This window comes from Ceratotherium simum, chromosome 39, assembly GCF_057802395.1.
Source record: "Ceratotherium simum simum isolate JZ-2026a chromosome 39, ASM5780239v1, whole genome shotgun sequence".
Classification (NCBI taxonomy): Eukaryota; Metazoa; Chordata; class Mammalia; order Perissodactyla; family Rhinocerotidae; genus Ceratotherium; species Ceratotherium simum.
In genome coordinates this window covers 10,395,978-10,407,790 of record NC_141938.1, presented here as the reverse complement: position 1 = coordinate 10,407,790, position 11,813 = coordinate 10,395,978, and the positions used below count along the sequence as shown (strand labels likewise).

At 51.0% G+C, this 11,813-nt stretch overlaps 1 protein-coding gene across 2 annotated transcripts; it reads left to right on the top strand.

Moving 5' to 3' along the window:
• Positions 1 to 408: 408 nt before the first annotated feature.
• Positions 409 to 5,700, top strand: LOC101391712 (C-type lectin domain family 4 member G-like). Of its 2 annotated transcripts, XM_087426063.1 has the most exons (9): positions 409 to 492; positions 819 to 920; positions 1,276 to 1,329; positions 1,520 to 1,582; positions 1,716 to 1,820; positions 2,118 to 2,207; positions 2,414 to 2,562; positions 2,679 to 2,794; positions 3,094 to 5,698. In XM_087426063.1, exons 1-9 carry the CDS (start codon positions 438 to 440, stop codon positions 3,233 to 3,235), a joined length of 876 nt encoding a protein of 291 aa, XP_087282189.1. In that variant the 5' UTR covers positions 409 to 437; the 3' UTR covers positions 3,236 to 5,698. The 2 variants fall into 2 exon arrangements, with proteins under 2 accessions (XP_087282189.1, XP_014653180.2); XM_014797694.2 differs by lacking the exons at positions 409 to 492; positions 819 to 920 and having other exon boundaries at positions 949 to 1,329; positions 3,094 to 5,700.
• The last annotated feature ends 6,113 nt before the right edge of the window (positions 5,701 to 11,813 follow it).

Here is an 11,813-nt window from a genome sequence, read left to right as displayed (position 1 = left end):
CTCAGCAACCAGCAGGGAGGGGCCAGAACTTGGCCAGTTCAGCCTGTGTCTCTTGGAGTAAGGCCAGCCCCAGACCTCTAAGAGATGGGGACCTAGCTCCAGAGTGCAGCCCCAGAACCAGCCTGGAGATGTTGCTGCAGCTACCAGGCCAGGGAGGCTGGAACTGCACACACACACACACATTCCACTCCGCATCCCCTCCACTCTCTCAACCCCCTTCTACCCCCAACTCCCACTTCCTCTACCACACCCTTACCTCTAGCCCAGCCCAACCCAGAAAGGGCACAGCCCTGTGATTGCTCAGTGGGTCCCTGGTACTAGAAGTGAAGACTCAGGAGATGGGAAGGAAGGAAGAGAGAGTGGGCGGGGCGAGTGAGGGAGGGGGCTACATTTATATCTATGCCCAAGGCTGGGCATATTTTATATCTGTGCTCCTCATGGACAATGCCGGGTACAGCAAGTGGGGCGGCGACCTGGAGGAGGCACCTGGAGGTAGGAACAATGGGATTGCCTCACCTGCCCCCTTGGGTCCTCTGTCCAGTGGTTTGGGGTTTGATGGGGGAAGGGAGGGGAACAGCCAAGAGAGGGCCCACGTGGTGGTGCAAGAGAGACATCACAGGTCCTAGAACCAGCTGGACCTGGATTCAAATTCTAAATCTGCCACTTGGGGGCTGTGTGACCACAGGCAACTTATTTAAACTCTCTGAATCCCAATTTCCTTGGAGGAACCCAAGTTTCCTGGGCTCAGTCCTCAGGGCCCAGGGAGAAAGGATGTTCCTGTGCAGGAGAGACCCAGGAGTCCATCTGTGTTATCCCAGAGTCCTGGCGACACTGGGGATGGAGACTCCTCTGGCTAGCTGTGACTTTCATGATTGCCACCATCCTGTGGGGCCTCATTCTGACCATCGGACTTTCCAAGGGTGAGTGACTGCATAATGCAGGGAGGTGTGTCTGACCCCCTGGGGACATAGACCTCCCCACTCAGGGCACACCAACTGGGTCCCAGACCCCTGCCTGGGTCTGAGTGTGAACATGAGTGAACAGAGTGTGTGTACATCTTCGGACTGTGTGCACCCACGTGTGTGTGCATGTGCATGCAGGAATGTGTGTGCATGCGCCCCTGTGTTTGTTTCCCCTCGGCCTGTGTGCACATTTTGTGGGCTGTATGTCTGCCCGCCCCTCTGTGTGTGCCAAGACTGGGGTGCTCACGCGGTGTGGGCGAAGGGAGAGTTCCCGAGCCCCCGGGGTGGTGCCTGCAGGAGCCTCTCTCTGCAGCCGCCACAGAGCACGGGGCTCTGCTCAGCTACCAGGACCTGCTGAGGACAAATGGTGAGTGCAGAACGGGGGCTCCTGGCCCCCCGGGATGTGCAGGGCAGGAGTGTCTGGACCCTGGAGACGGGTAGGGGGTGGATGGATGGGGATCCTGTGGTCCCCAGGGCTGGCCCGGAGAGGGGAAGGGTGTCCCGTGAGTCCCCGGGTGGTGACCTGGCGTGTGTTGGGTGGGCGGGGGTTGTTCCAGCCTCGGGGCAGATGGAGGTGCTGGCTGCCCTGAAGGAGGAGATCCAATCCTGCAAGAGATGCTGTAAGGACCTGCGGGCTGAGGAGGCGGGGCTTATGGTCCTGAGTGTGGCGATTATGGCCGGAACTGGACGAGCTGGGTGGGGGCCCTATGGGCTAGCCTCAGATGTCCCGTCCCCATCCTCCCCGCTTCCCAGGCCAGGGGACGCAGGCGCAGCTGCAGACCGCTCGCACCCAGCTTGGGGAGGCGCAGGCAAAGCTGTCCCAGCAGGAGAGCGCCCTGAAAGAACTGAGCGAGCGCGGTGAGGGCAGGACAGCGCCGCGACCCGTGATCCCTCCCCGCGCCTGTCACGAGACTCTCCATTCACATCCTGATCCCTGTGTGACCCCGACCCTATCCTGTGATCCTGACCCTGCCCGCTGCACTCTGACCTTGCCTACAACTCCTAACCGGACCCTCCCCAGCTGTAACAGTCCTCCACCGTGATGTCATTCTTGACGGTGACGCTGACCACGGACACGCATGCTGACTTGACCGAATCGGGACCCTACTCCTGACCCTGACCCCAGCTATGATCTGGCCTTCCTTGATCTTGCAGTGACCCAGGGCTTGGCTGAAGCGGGTAGGGACCGCGAGGGCATCCGCGCTGAGCTGTTGAGGGCGCTGGAGGCGGCCCGGCTAGGGAACGGTGAGCAAGACGGAGGGGGAGGGGCGAGGGGAGGGGACATGTGGACCCTCCTCGTGGACCTCGGGTTCCCGTGAAACGCCCGGCCCTGCACTTTGACCTTGGCCTGTTCTCTGTGGCTCCGCTCCTGTTGGGCCAGGAGATCTAACCCCACCCCACAGTCCTCCCCCTGGGGGCAATCCACCTCTTTGACCCTCACCACCTCGCAGGTCCCTGCGAGCAGTGCCCCGCGTCGTGGCTGCCCTTCCAGGGCTCCTGCTACCTTTTCTCCGAGCTAAAGGCCACATGGGAAGAGGCGCGGCACAACTGCACCAGCTCTGGCGCGCACCTGGTGATTGTGGAAGACCTGGATGAGCAGGTGCGCAGCCTAAGCGGTCCGAGACCGGAGGCGGAGTTCACCTGAGAGGGCGTGGCTTGGAGGTGGCCAGAGGGGGCGGGGCGGACTCTGCGGGCTCAGTCTCCCCTCGCACCCAGGGCTTCCTGAGTCGGAACACGCGAGGCCGCGGTTACTGGCTGGGCCTGAGGACCGTGCGCCGCGCGGGCACCATCCAGGGTTACCAGTGGGTGAACGGAGTCTCGCTCAGCTTCAGGTGAGAGAAGGGACTTGGGGAGGAGGGTGGATGAGACCCGTGGAGAAGTGCTTTGGCCATATCTCAGCGTCTCAAGTGAGATGGGCAGATTAGACCCCAGGAACTGGCTGAGGGCTAAAATCTGAGGGATAGGAAATTACTTCGCAGCGTTAGAAAGTTGTGTCTGTGGTTAGGATAGACCCTCAGGGTGTCTCGGTCAGACCCAACTTATAAACAGGCTAGCCCCTGGGAAGGGAGGCTGGACCCCAGGGCCATCTTCAGTCTAGACCCCCAGCAACACCCATGCCACACCACTGCAGCCACTGGAGGCAGGGGGAGCCCAATGACTCAGGGGGGCGTGAGGACTGCGTCATGATGCTGGACACGGGGATGTGGAACGACGCACCGTGCAGCGACAACGAGAGGGACAACTGGATCTGTGAGAAGAGGCAGAGCTGCTGACCCCGCGCCGTGCCCCCGAGCCACGCCCACCGCCACGTAAGCAGTCTGTGAGCTGCTCACAGTCATGGATCCGCCCGGGGCCATGGATTTTTTTTTCCACCAACCACTCCTGCAAACCACCCCGCCCAACGCAGCGCGGTCCAGTGCCTGGGCCCTGGGACCCCTGCTCCAACTTACCTGCAACTCCTCACACGCGGGCCTAACCTGGCCTTTACCTGCTTCAAAATCCAGCTCCTTGGCCCACGATCTCACCTCGCTTCCCTCCCTCGCGAAAGTCAGCCGATCGGGGATGAAGCTGTCTCGTTTCCCTGCATTTTTCCCCAGACTGGGAGGCCTCAAAGATGGTGGTTTTGTGAGCTGTCTTTGCTTCCCTATGGAGCATCAATAAAAGTTTGAGAAATGAATCTTGGTTTCTGGCTCTGTTGAGCTGTTCTAAACTTTATGCCAGGGACCCTGATGATCCCTGTGGGTGTCCCCGACCTCCCTAAGTGACATCCAGGTCCTAAGAGGTCCCAAAACCCAGGAGTAACATGCACTGGGTAAGGAGGGCTGCATGGAATGGGGGATATAGTTATAAGTCAGACCCAGTCGTTACCCCCCAGGACCCCATCATTCTGGTCTAGCTGGGCATGGGAGTCATGTGAGCAGCGACTCAATGGAGGAATGCAAGAAGGAGTGACAGGTGATGCATTTGAATGAGCCCTCTTTGTCCTCAAGACAGGGACTGTGCTGACCTACTGCAGTGGTGGCCCCTTTCCTTGAGCAGGCTGGCACCCCCTTGTGGAGATGACAGGCAGTCTGAGGCATGGCCGTGGGGCAGCAGGGAGAGAGGTTGCCCAGATCTGATGAGCGGGTCCCCTCTGTCTCAGGCACCAACTTTCTGTGACCACTGGGTAGGGCAATCAGGAAATACATCCCAGCAAAGATGGGCTTTCCAGGAACAATGGGGTTTCAGCACATGGAGCTGAGAAGGGAGGGCTTTGCAGGCAGAGGCTGTTGGAAGGTGTTGAGTATGGCTCAGCACATTTGGGCGTGCACAGTGCACAGAGCCTGGATTTATCAACTGGGGCCTTTTGATCTGAATTTACCCTGTACCCCCAAAGTTTCCTGACTCCATCTTGGGGATCTTGGGGCTCTCCTAGAATTTCCAGAGGAGAGGGGTCCACCTGAGGGGAATGACAGGCTGAGCGGGAAGAGGAGACAACACCACCCCCCCTCCCTGGCCAGGTGGAACCTCTCAGTGCTGTAACCGCACAGCCCGCAACCCTTCTTTCGCCCTCTACAACTGCAGCCCAGAGCGAGGCCCAGGATGTGGACATCTTGGGAGCCAAGAGGCAGCCTCACACAAGATGTAGCTTGCTGACAAACAGACTCACAGGTGGGGGTGCCGCCAATAGCTGCCTGGTGTCCTAAGTGCTTGGAGACCTGGGTGAATGATGGTCTGGAATACTCACAGGTTCTAGTCTAACTGACTGACAATCAGATGGAGACCCCCGGGTGACAGAAGAGCAACAGAGACAGATTGAAAGCAGAAGAGGCCCTGGTGTCTCTCATGGGGATGGAGCTGAGTGAGCGCTGGCTGTGGCAGAGGTTGAAGGAAGAGACCCCCGAGTTAGGCATGACCTGCCCTAGGTCTTCCAAGGACCTGGCCCTGGCCAGAGCAAGCCCTCTAGTTCCTGGTACCCCAGCTCAGACACTGCACCACAGGGCCCAAGGGAGCCCAGGACAGGAGCCCAGAGAGCAAGGAGGCTGGCCTGGAGACCCCCATCCTGCCTTCTGCACTCCTGGTCAGCTCACAGGCACTGCCTCCCAGCCGCCTGTTTCTAACCCTCCAGTGTTGAGCGGGCACATGGAGACCCTGAATGAGAGGGTCAAGGTCATTTTCCCCCCTTTCTGGGCTCTTGGCCCCAGGCCCTTCCCCCTCCAAGATGGAACTGTCCTGAGAAGAAATGGGTCCCTATAACCTAACCCTAATCCTAGCACAGACCGTGACATTTAGTTGGCTTTTTTTAGTCCTGGAGAATTGATCTTGCCAGAAAGACTGTATTCTACAGGCTGACGGGTGGTACAGAAAGGAGCCTGTACACAGAGAAGCCCAGTGATGCTTCCCTGAGAGCCCAGGTCAGCAGCCTCAATGGCAGACCCCCGTTCCTGGAGACCCCAGAGGGCCTGAGAGAGCCCCACAGGATCTGAAATGTACCTGTGATGTGAGACCCAGCAGCAGCTGTGAGAACACATAGGCCCTTAGTATGCAGAATGACAGACTCCCAAATTGTCCGGGTCCTAATCCCTCTGAACCTATGAGTATGTTACCACATGGCAAAAGGGACTTTGCACATGTGATTATATTAAGGGCCCTGAGGTGGGCAGAGGATCCTGGATTATCCAGGCTGCCCAATGTCATCACAAGGGCACTTAAAAGTGAAGGAGGTGGGCAGGAGAGAATGAGGGAGGGAGTCGTGACTACAGAAGACGGTCAGAGTGATGTGACATGAGAAGGACCTGATCCTCCATTGTGGCTTTAAAGATGGAGGAGGGGACCATAAGCCAACGATGTGGACGGACTTAGAAGTTAGAAAAGGCAAGGGAAACCACTGATGAGATAGGCCAAAATCCTGAACACTGACAACACCCAGTGCTTGCGAGGATGTGGGGCAACAGGAACTCTCATTCATTGCTCGTGGGAATGCAAAATGGTACATCCACTTTGGAAGACAGTTTGGTTGTTTCCTGCAAACCCAAACACATTCTTACCATATGATCCAGCAATCATGCTCCTTGGTATTTGTCCAAAAGTGTTGAAAAGTTATGTTCACACCAAAACCTGCACACGGATGTTCATAGGAGTTTTATCCATAATTGCCAAAACATGGAAGCAACCAAGATGTCCTTTAATAGGTGAATGGATAAATAAACTGGTACCTCCAGATGATAGATTATTATTCACACTGCAAAGAAATGAGCTATCAAGCTATGAAAAGACATGGAGGAATCTTAAATGCATATTAATAAGTGAAGGAAGAAAATCTGAAAAGTCTACATACTGTATGATTCCAACTCTATAAGATTCTGGAAAAGACAAAACTATGGAGACAGTAAAAAGACCAGTGTTTGCCAGGGGTTAGAGGGAAGGGAGAGATGAATTGGAGGAGCACAGAGGATTTTCCGGGTAGTGAAACTATACTGTGATGATGTATACATGTCATTATACATTTGTCCAAACCCATAGAAAGTACGACACCAAGAGTGACCCCTAATGTCAACTATGGACTTTGGATGATGATAACATGTCAATGTAGCTTCATCAGTTGTAACAAAGGTACTACTCTGGTGGGGATGTGATAATGGGGGAGGCATTGCCTGAATGCAAGGAGGGGATACATGGGAAATCTCTGTACCTTCTGCTTAATTTTGCTGTGAACCTAAAACTACTCTAAAAAAATAAAGTCTTAACAACAGAAAAAGACAAGAAAACAGATTTTCCCCTAGAGCCTCCAGAAGGATGCCACCCTGTTGACACCTTGGCTTTAGGGCAGTGAGACCAGTGTCAGACTTCTGACCTCTAGAATGGTGAGACAACGAATTTGTGTTGTAGAAGCCACTAAGTTTGAGGTCATTTGCTACAGCAGCCATAGGAAACTAATACAAGGGCTTACCTGGAGCTCCCCTATAACTCAACAGTAACCACCTATAACACAGCAGCCAACTGTGACGACCCCGTGACACACCTTAACACGTCTATAAGTAAATGTACCCCCCATAGAAGTGACTCAACTCAAGAAAAAACCACTGGAAACACCCGGGATAAACTTTAAAACCCATCACCCGGCAGCACCTGCCTGTAACCTCCCGCTCACCTGACAGGACACACATGTGACTAACCTTAACAGGGGTGGCCATGAGTCTCCGTTTGTCTCCAACAGTCCTGGTTTGCACTTGTCCTGGGTATAATTGTTGTTTTTAAATAGTTTTTAATATCAAGTTTAATGAGGTATAATTTATATGCAACATAACGCACCAATATATCACAGCCTTGTGAAGTTGAAAAGCCTCAAATGAGTTTATTTCAGAAGAGCCAAAATAATGGCAATTCAGGATGTGCATGCTATGACAAACCATAGGCAAATCAACAAACACAGAAGAGGAGCTGCTTTTATGGAGAAAAAGGGGGAGTATGGAGGGGCTGTTCTATAGGAAAGTCCATGAGGAGAAAGTAACATTTCAGGGCAGCAATGGCTTCTCATTGGCTGAGCTGGGGCATTTCTCATTGGCTGAACTGTGGCGTTTCTCATTGGCTGAGCTGCAGTCTTTCTCATTGGTTGAGCTGGGGCATTTCTCATTGGCTGAGCTGGGGCATTTCTCATTGGCTGAGCTGTGGCATTTCTCATTGGCTGAGCTGCAGCGTTTCTCATTGGCTGAGCTGCAGTGTTTCTCATTGGCTGAGCTGCGGCATTTCTCATTGGCTGGGCTGTTGCCAGGTGGAGAAAGAAATCTCCCTTCAGTAGTAAAATTGTTTTACTTCCCGTCCAATTTGCAAGCGTGTCTCTCTTCCTGTTTGGTGTAATTGACGCTATATGGTATGGCATGAGAGCTCCCGCCTACAGGCCTTCATGACTCCAATTTAGTTAAGATTTCTTTGATTAATTTAAACACCCTTAGGATGATATCTATCAAAAAAAGAAATTAAATAACAAGTGTCAGCAAAGATGTGGAGAGACCGAAAGCTTCATGTATTGTTGGTAGAAATGTAAAATGGTGCAGCTGCTGTGAGAAACAGTATGAGGCTCCTCAAAAAATTAAAAGTAGAATTACCATATCATCCAGCAATTTCTCTTCTGGATATATACCCAAAAGAATTGAAAGCTGGGTCTCAAAAAGATATTTTCACATTCACATTCTTAACAGCATTATTCACAATAGCCAACCAGTGGAGGCAACCCAAGTGTCCGTTGATGGATGAATGGATAAACAGAATGTGGTCCATCCAGCAATGGAATATTATTCAGCCTTAAACTGGAAAGAAATTCTGACACCTGCTACAACATGGATGAACCTTGAGGACATTATGCTGTATGAAATAAACCAGTCACAAAACAGCAAATACTGTATTACCTCACTTACAAGAGGCATTTAGAGTAGTTAAACTCCTAGAAACAGAAAGTAGAACGGTGATTACCAGGAGCTGGGGGAGGGAGAAATGGGTAGTTGGTGTTTGATGAGTGTAGAGTTTCAGTCTCGCAAGATGAAACAACTCTGGGTATTGGTTGCACAACAATGTGAATACACTTAACACCACTGAATTTATATTTAAAAATGGTCAAGATGTAAATTTTATGTTATGTGTATTTTATAGCACAATTAAAAATTTTTTTAAAAATTTAGATGTACCCATTTCAAGCTTACAATACAGTGAGTTTTGAGAAATGTATACAGAGGTGTAGCCATCATTACACTGCAGATATAGAACATTTCCATCCTCCCCTGAAATTCCTTCCTGCCCCTTCTCAGTCCTCACCCCACCCCCACCCCAAGCCACCACTCATCTCCTCTGCATCACTATTGACTGCACTTGCCTTTTCTCCAATGTCGTATAAATGGACTCACACAGTGTGTACTCTTTTGTGCCTGGATTCCTCCTCTAGGCATAATGTTTCTGAGATTCCCCCATGCTTTTGTGCGTATCCACAGTTTGTTCCTCTTCGTTGTTGAATCTTCTTCCATCGTGTGGCTGGACCACAATCTGTGTCTCCATTCATCTATTGACGGATGCTGGCATTGTCTCCCATGTGAATTTGGGTGAATTAAACTGCTGTGAATGCTGTTGTAGAATCTTTTTACAGATTTCAGTTTTCTCTTCTCTTGGGTAAATACCTAGGAGTGGGTCAGATAGTAGGTGAGTGTTCAACATTATAAGAAACTGCCAAACCATTTTCCAAAGTGGTTGCACCATTTTGTACCCCCAAGAGCAATGTCTCAGGGCCCTGGTGGCTTGGGAAGGGTACTTTTGACCCAAGAAGGCCTTCAGCAGATCTAGAGCAAGTGGAGGGGTTTCTCTAGACAAGAGCAGGAGGGGAGGAAATGCAGCTGGAAGTTGACACAGATAATGAGAGGAAGCAGGAAGTTGGCAGTAACATGTGCCTGATAACACGTGTTTTCATGGGGAGATAAGACTGGGGGGCTGGGAAGCAGGAGATGGGGGGGTCTCTGCTATTTGGAATTACAGCCTCTGAAGCAAGACCAAGAGAGAAGCTGGAGAGAAGTGAGATTAAGTCTTCCAAGAACCAGGAGCCACTTCATTCATTCATTCATTCATTCATTCATTCCGGTGTAGGGGAGCAGAATTTGCCACCTCAAGATGTGTCCCTTTGGCTTGAGGATTATTGTTGGCTGGTTATTTGTTTAAAAACTGCAGACATGGGAAAAGCTCTGAAAACCAAGTAGAAGTTACCCTTTGTAAGAGACACTGGCATTTGTAAGGGAAATCTCCATTTGTAAAGATATCTCCCTCTCTGTACCAGGAAGAGGGGGATGACCTTATCTCTAGAAACTCTTATCAATGTGGAAGGCAAAGACATAAATCTGCTTAATAACCTTATTTTTGTTTACTGTGATTTTTCTGGTAATCTCCCATAACTGACCCCCCCACCCCCAATATCCTCCTTTGTCTTTAGATGAAGATAGTATTTAAGGTGGCGAGCTCAGCCATTCTGGAAAGTTGCTCAGTTTTCCTGGGTTTCTCCCATGTGTACAGGTTATAAAGCTTTGTTTGATTTTCTCCTGTTATTCTGTCTTATGTCAATTTAATTCGTAGGCCAGCTAGAAGGACCTGGAGGGTAAGGGAATTGTCTTCCTCCCCTACATGTACTTCCTTCATGCAACACAATCATTTGCATTCAACCAATACAGTCATTTTCTCACCCACAAACATTTCTTGAGCATTTATTCTACACCAGACACTGGTATCCAATGGAAAACAAGAGGTCAGAATCTCTGGACATAAAGAAACTGCTTTAGCCGGGGTCCCGCCCCTCAGAGAGCAGAGACCCGGAGGATGAGGACCAGTGAGAGGGCTCAAAAAGCAGAAGAGTGAGCAGGTGCAGCTGGAGGCCACCAAAGGGGGAACAGTGCAGCTGGGAATGGGAGCAGCCGCATGCGGCCTTGTGGCCCCTGCTCGTTGCACTTAGTACCTGCTGTTCCCTCTACCCAGGCAACCTTCCTCTGATCTCTGAAAGCTGGCTCTTCCCTTCCCTTCAGGGGCCCCAGTTCAAGCATCACCCACTTAGAGAGCCTTCTCTGACCCTCTATTGAAACAGCCCCTCTGTCACTCTCCTCCCAACTGCTTTATGTGTCTTCACGGCACTTGTCACCATCTGACATTTGTTTGTTGCCCGGATAGACCATCAGATCCAAGGGCAGAGATTTTTGCCCTGTTCATTCACTACTGCAGTCGCAAGTGCCCATTACACTGTCCCACATCTCACTGAATGAATGAATGAATGAATGAGTAAATGAGCGAGTGAATAAATGAATGAGTGAGTCGGTGCATGAACTAATGAAGTTCAGGAGGTGGGCTGGGCTGAAGACAGAGATGTGGGAAGTCAGTGAGGATTGGGGGTGATTGAAGCCGAGGGGTGGTGGAGAGGCAGAGAGAGAGGTCCTGAGGGGAAACTGAGGCCTGCAGAGGGGAAAGGAGGGCAGAGTGCAGCAGGAGGAGGGCTGGTGGAGGAGCCCTGCTCTGTCCATCAACCCCTCCTGTGAGATAGCTCTGCACAAGACCAGCAGAGGGCACATGCGCTTGTCTGTGTGACCCTGTACGTCTGGTGTGTGTCTGTCTGTGCATCTGTTGCACATCTGTTCGTTTGTCTCTGTGTGTCTGTGTGTTTTGTTTTATGTATGTTTCTGTGCATTTATATGTGTGTTTGTGCATGTGATTGTGTTGTGTGTATCTATGAGCACATTGGGTGGGTCTATCTTGCATCTCTAGATGCATTGTGATATGTTTATATCTGTGTGTTCATGTTGTATGTGTGTTTTGTGTACCTATGTGTGTGTTTCTGTGTATTGTTGGTGTCTGTGTGTACCTATGTGTGTGCCCGTGGCTTTATTGTATCATGTCTGTGTGCGTCTGGATGTTTATCTGTGGTTTGGTTGTGTCATATGATCTCTATCTTTGTATATGTGCTGAGTGGATGTTTATAGTTCGAGTATGTGTGCACGTGGTTCCTGTGTGGTTTTCTATTGTGTCTGTATCTGTAATTATTCTTTAATAAAATGTGGGTAATGTTTGTTATTTCTCACGGTTGTTGACAGGATGCAAGAAGGTGGGCTGTGTTTACTAACCTACAGTAGCACTGGAACTTAGGAATTACTCAATACAAAAATAACATTTTACCTTCTCAGCCAGGTCCACCCTGCCCACTCTTCCTACTGGCCACAGCCCCAGCCCCAGCCTCTCAAGCCCTTTATCCGACTTGACTTTTTCTTCCTTTCATTTTATTCATAGCACTTATGACTTTTTAATATACAATATTGGGGTTCTCATTCTCAGCATTATTGACATTGGGAGCTGATCATTCTC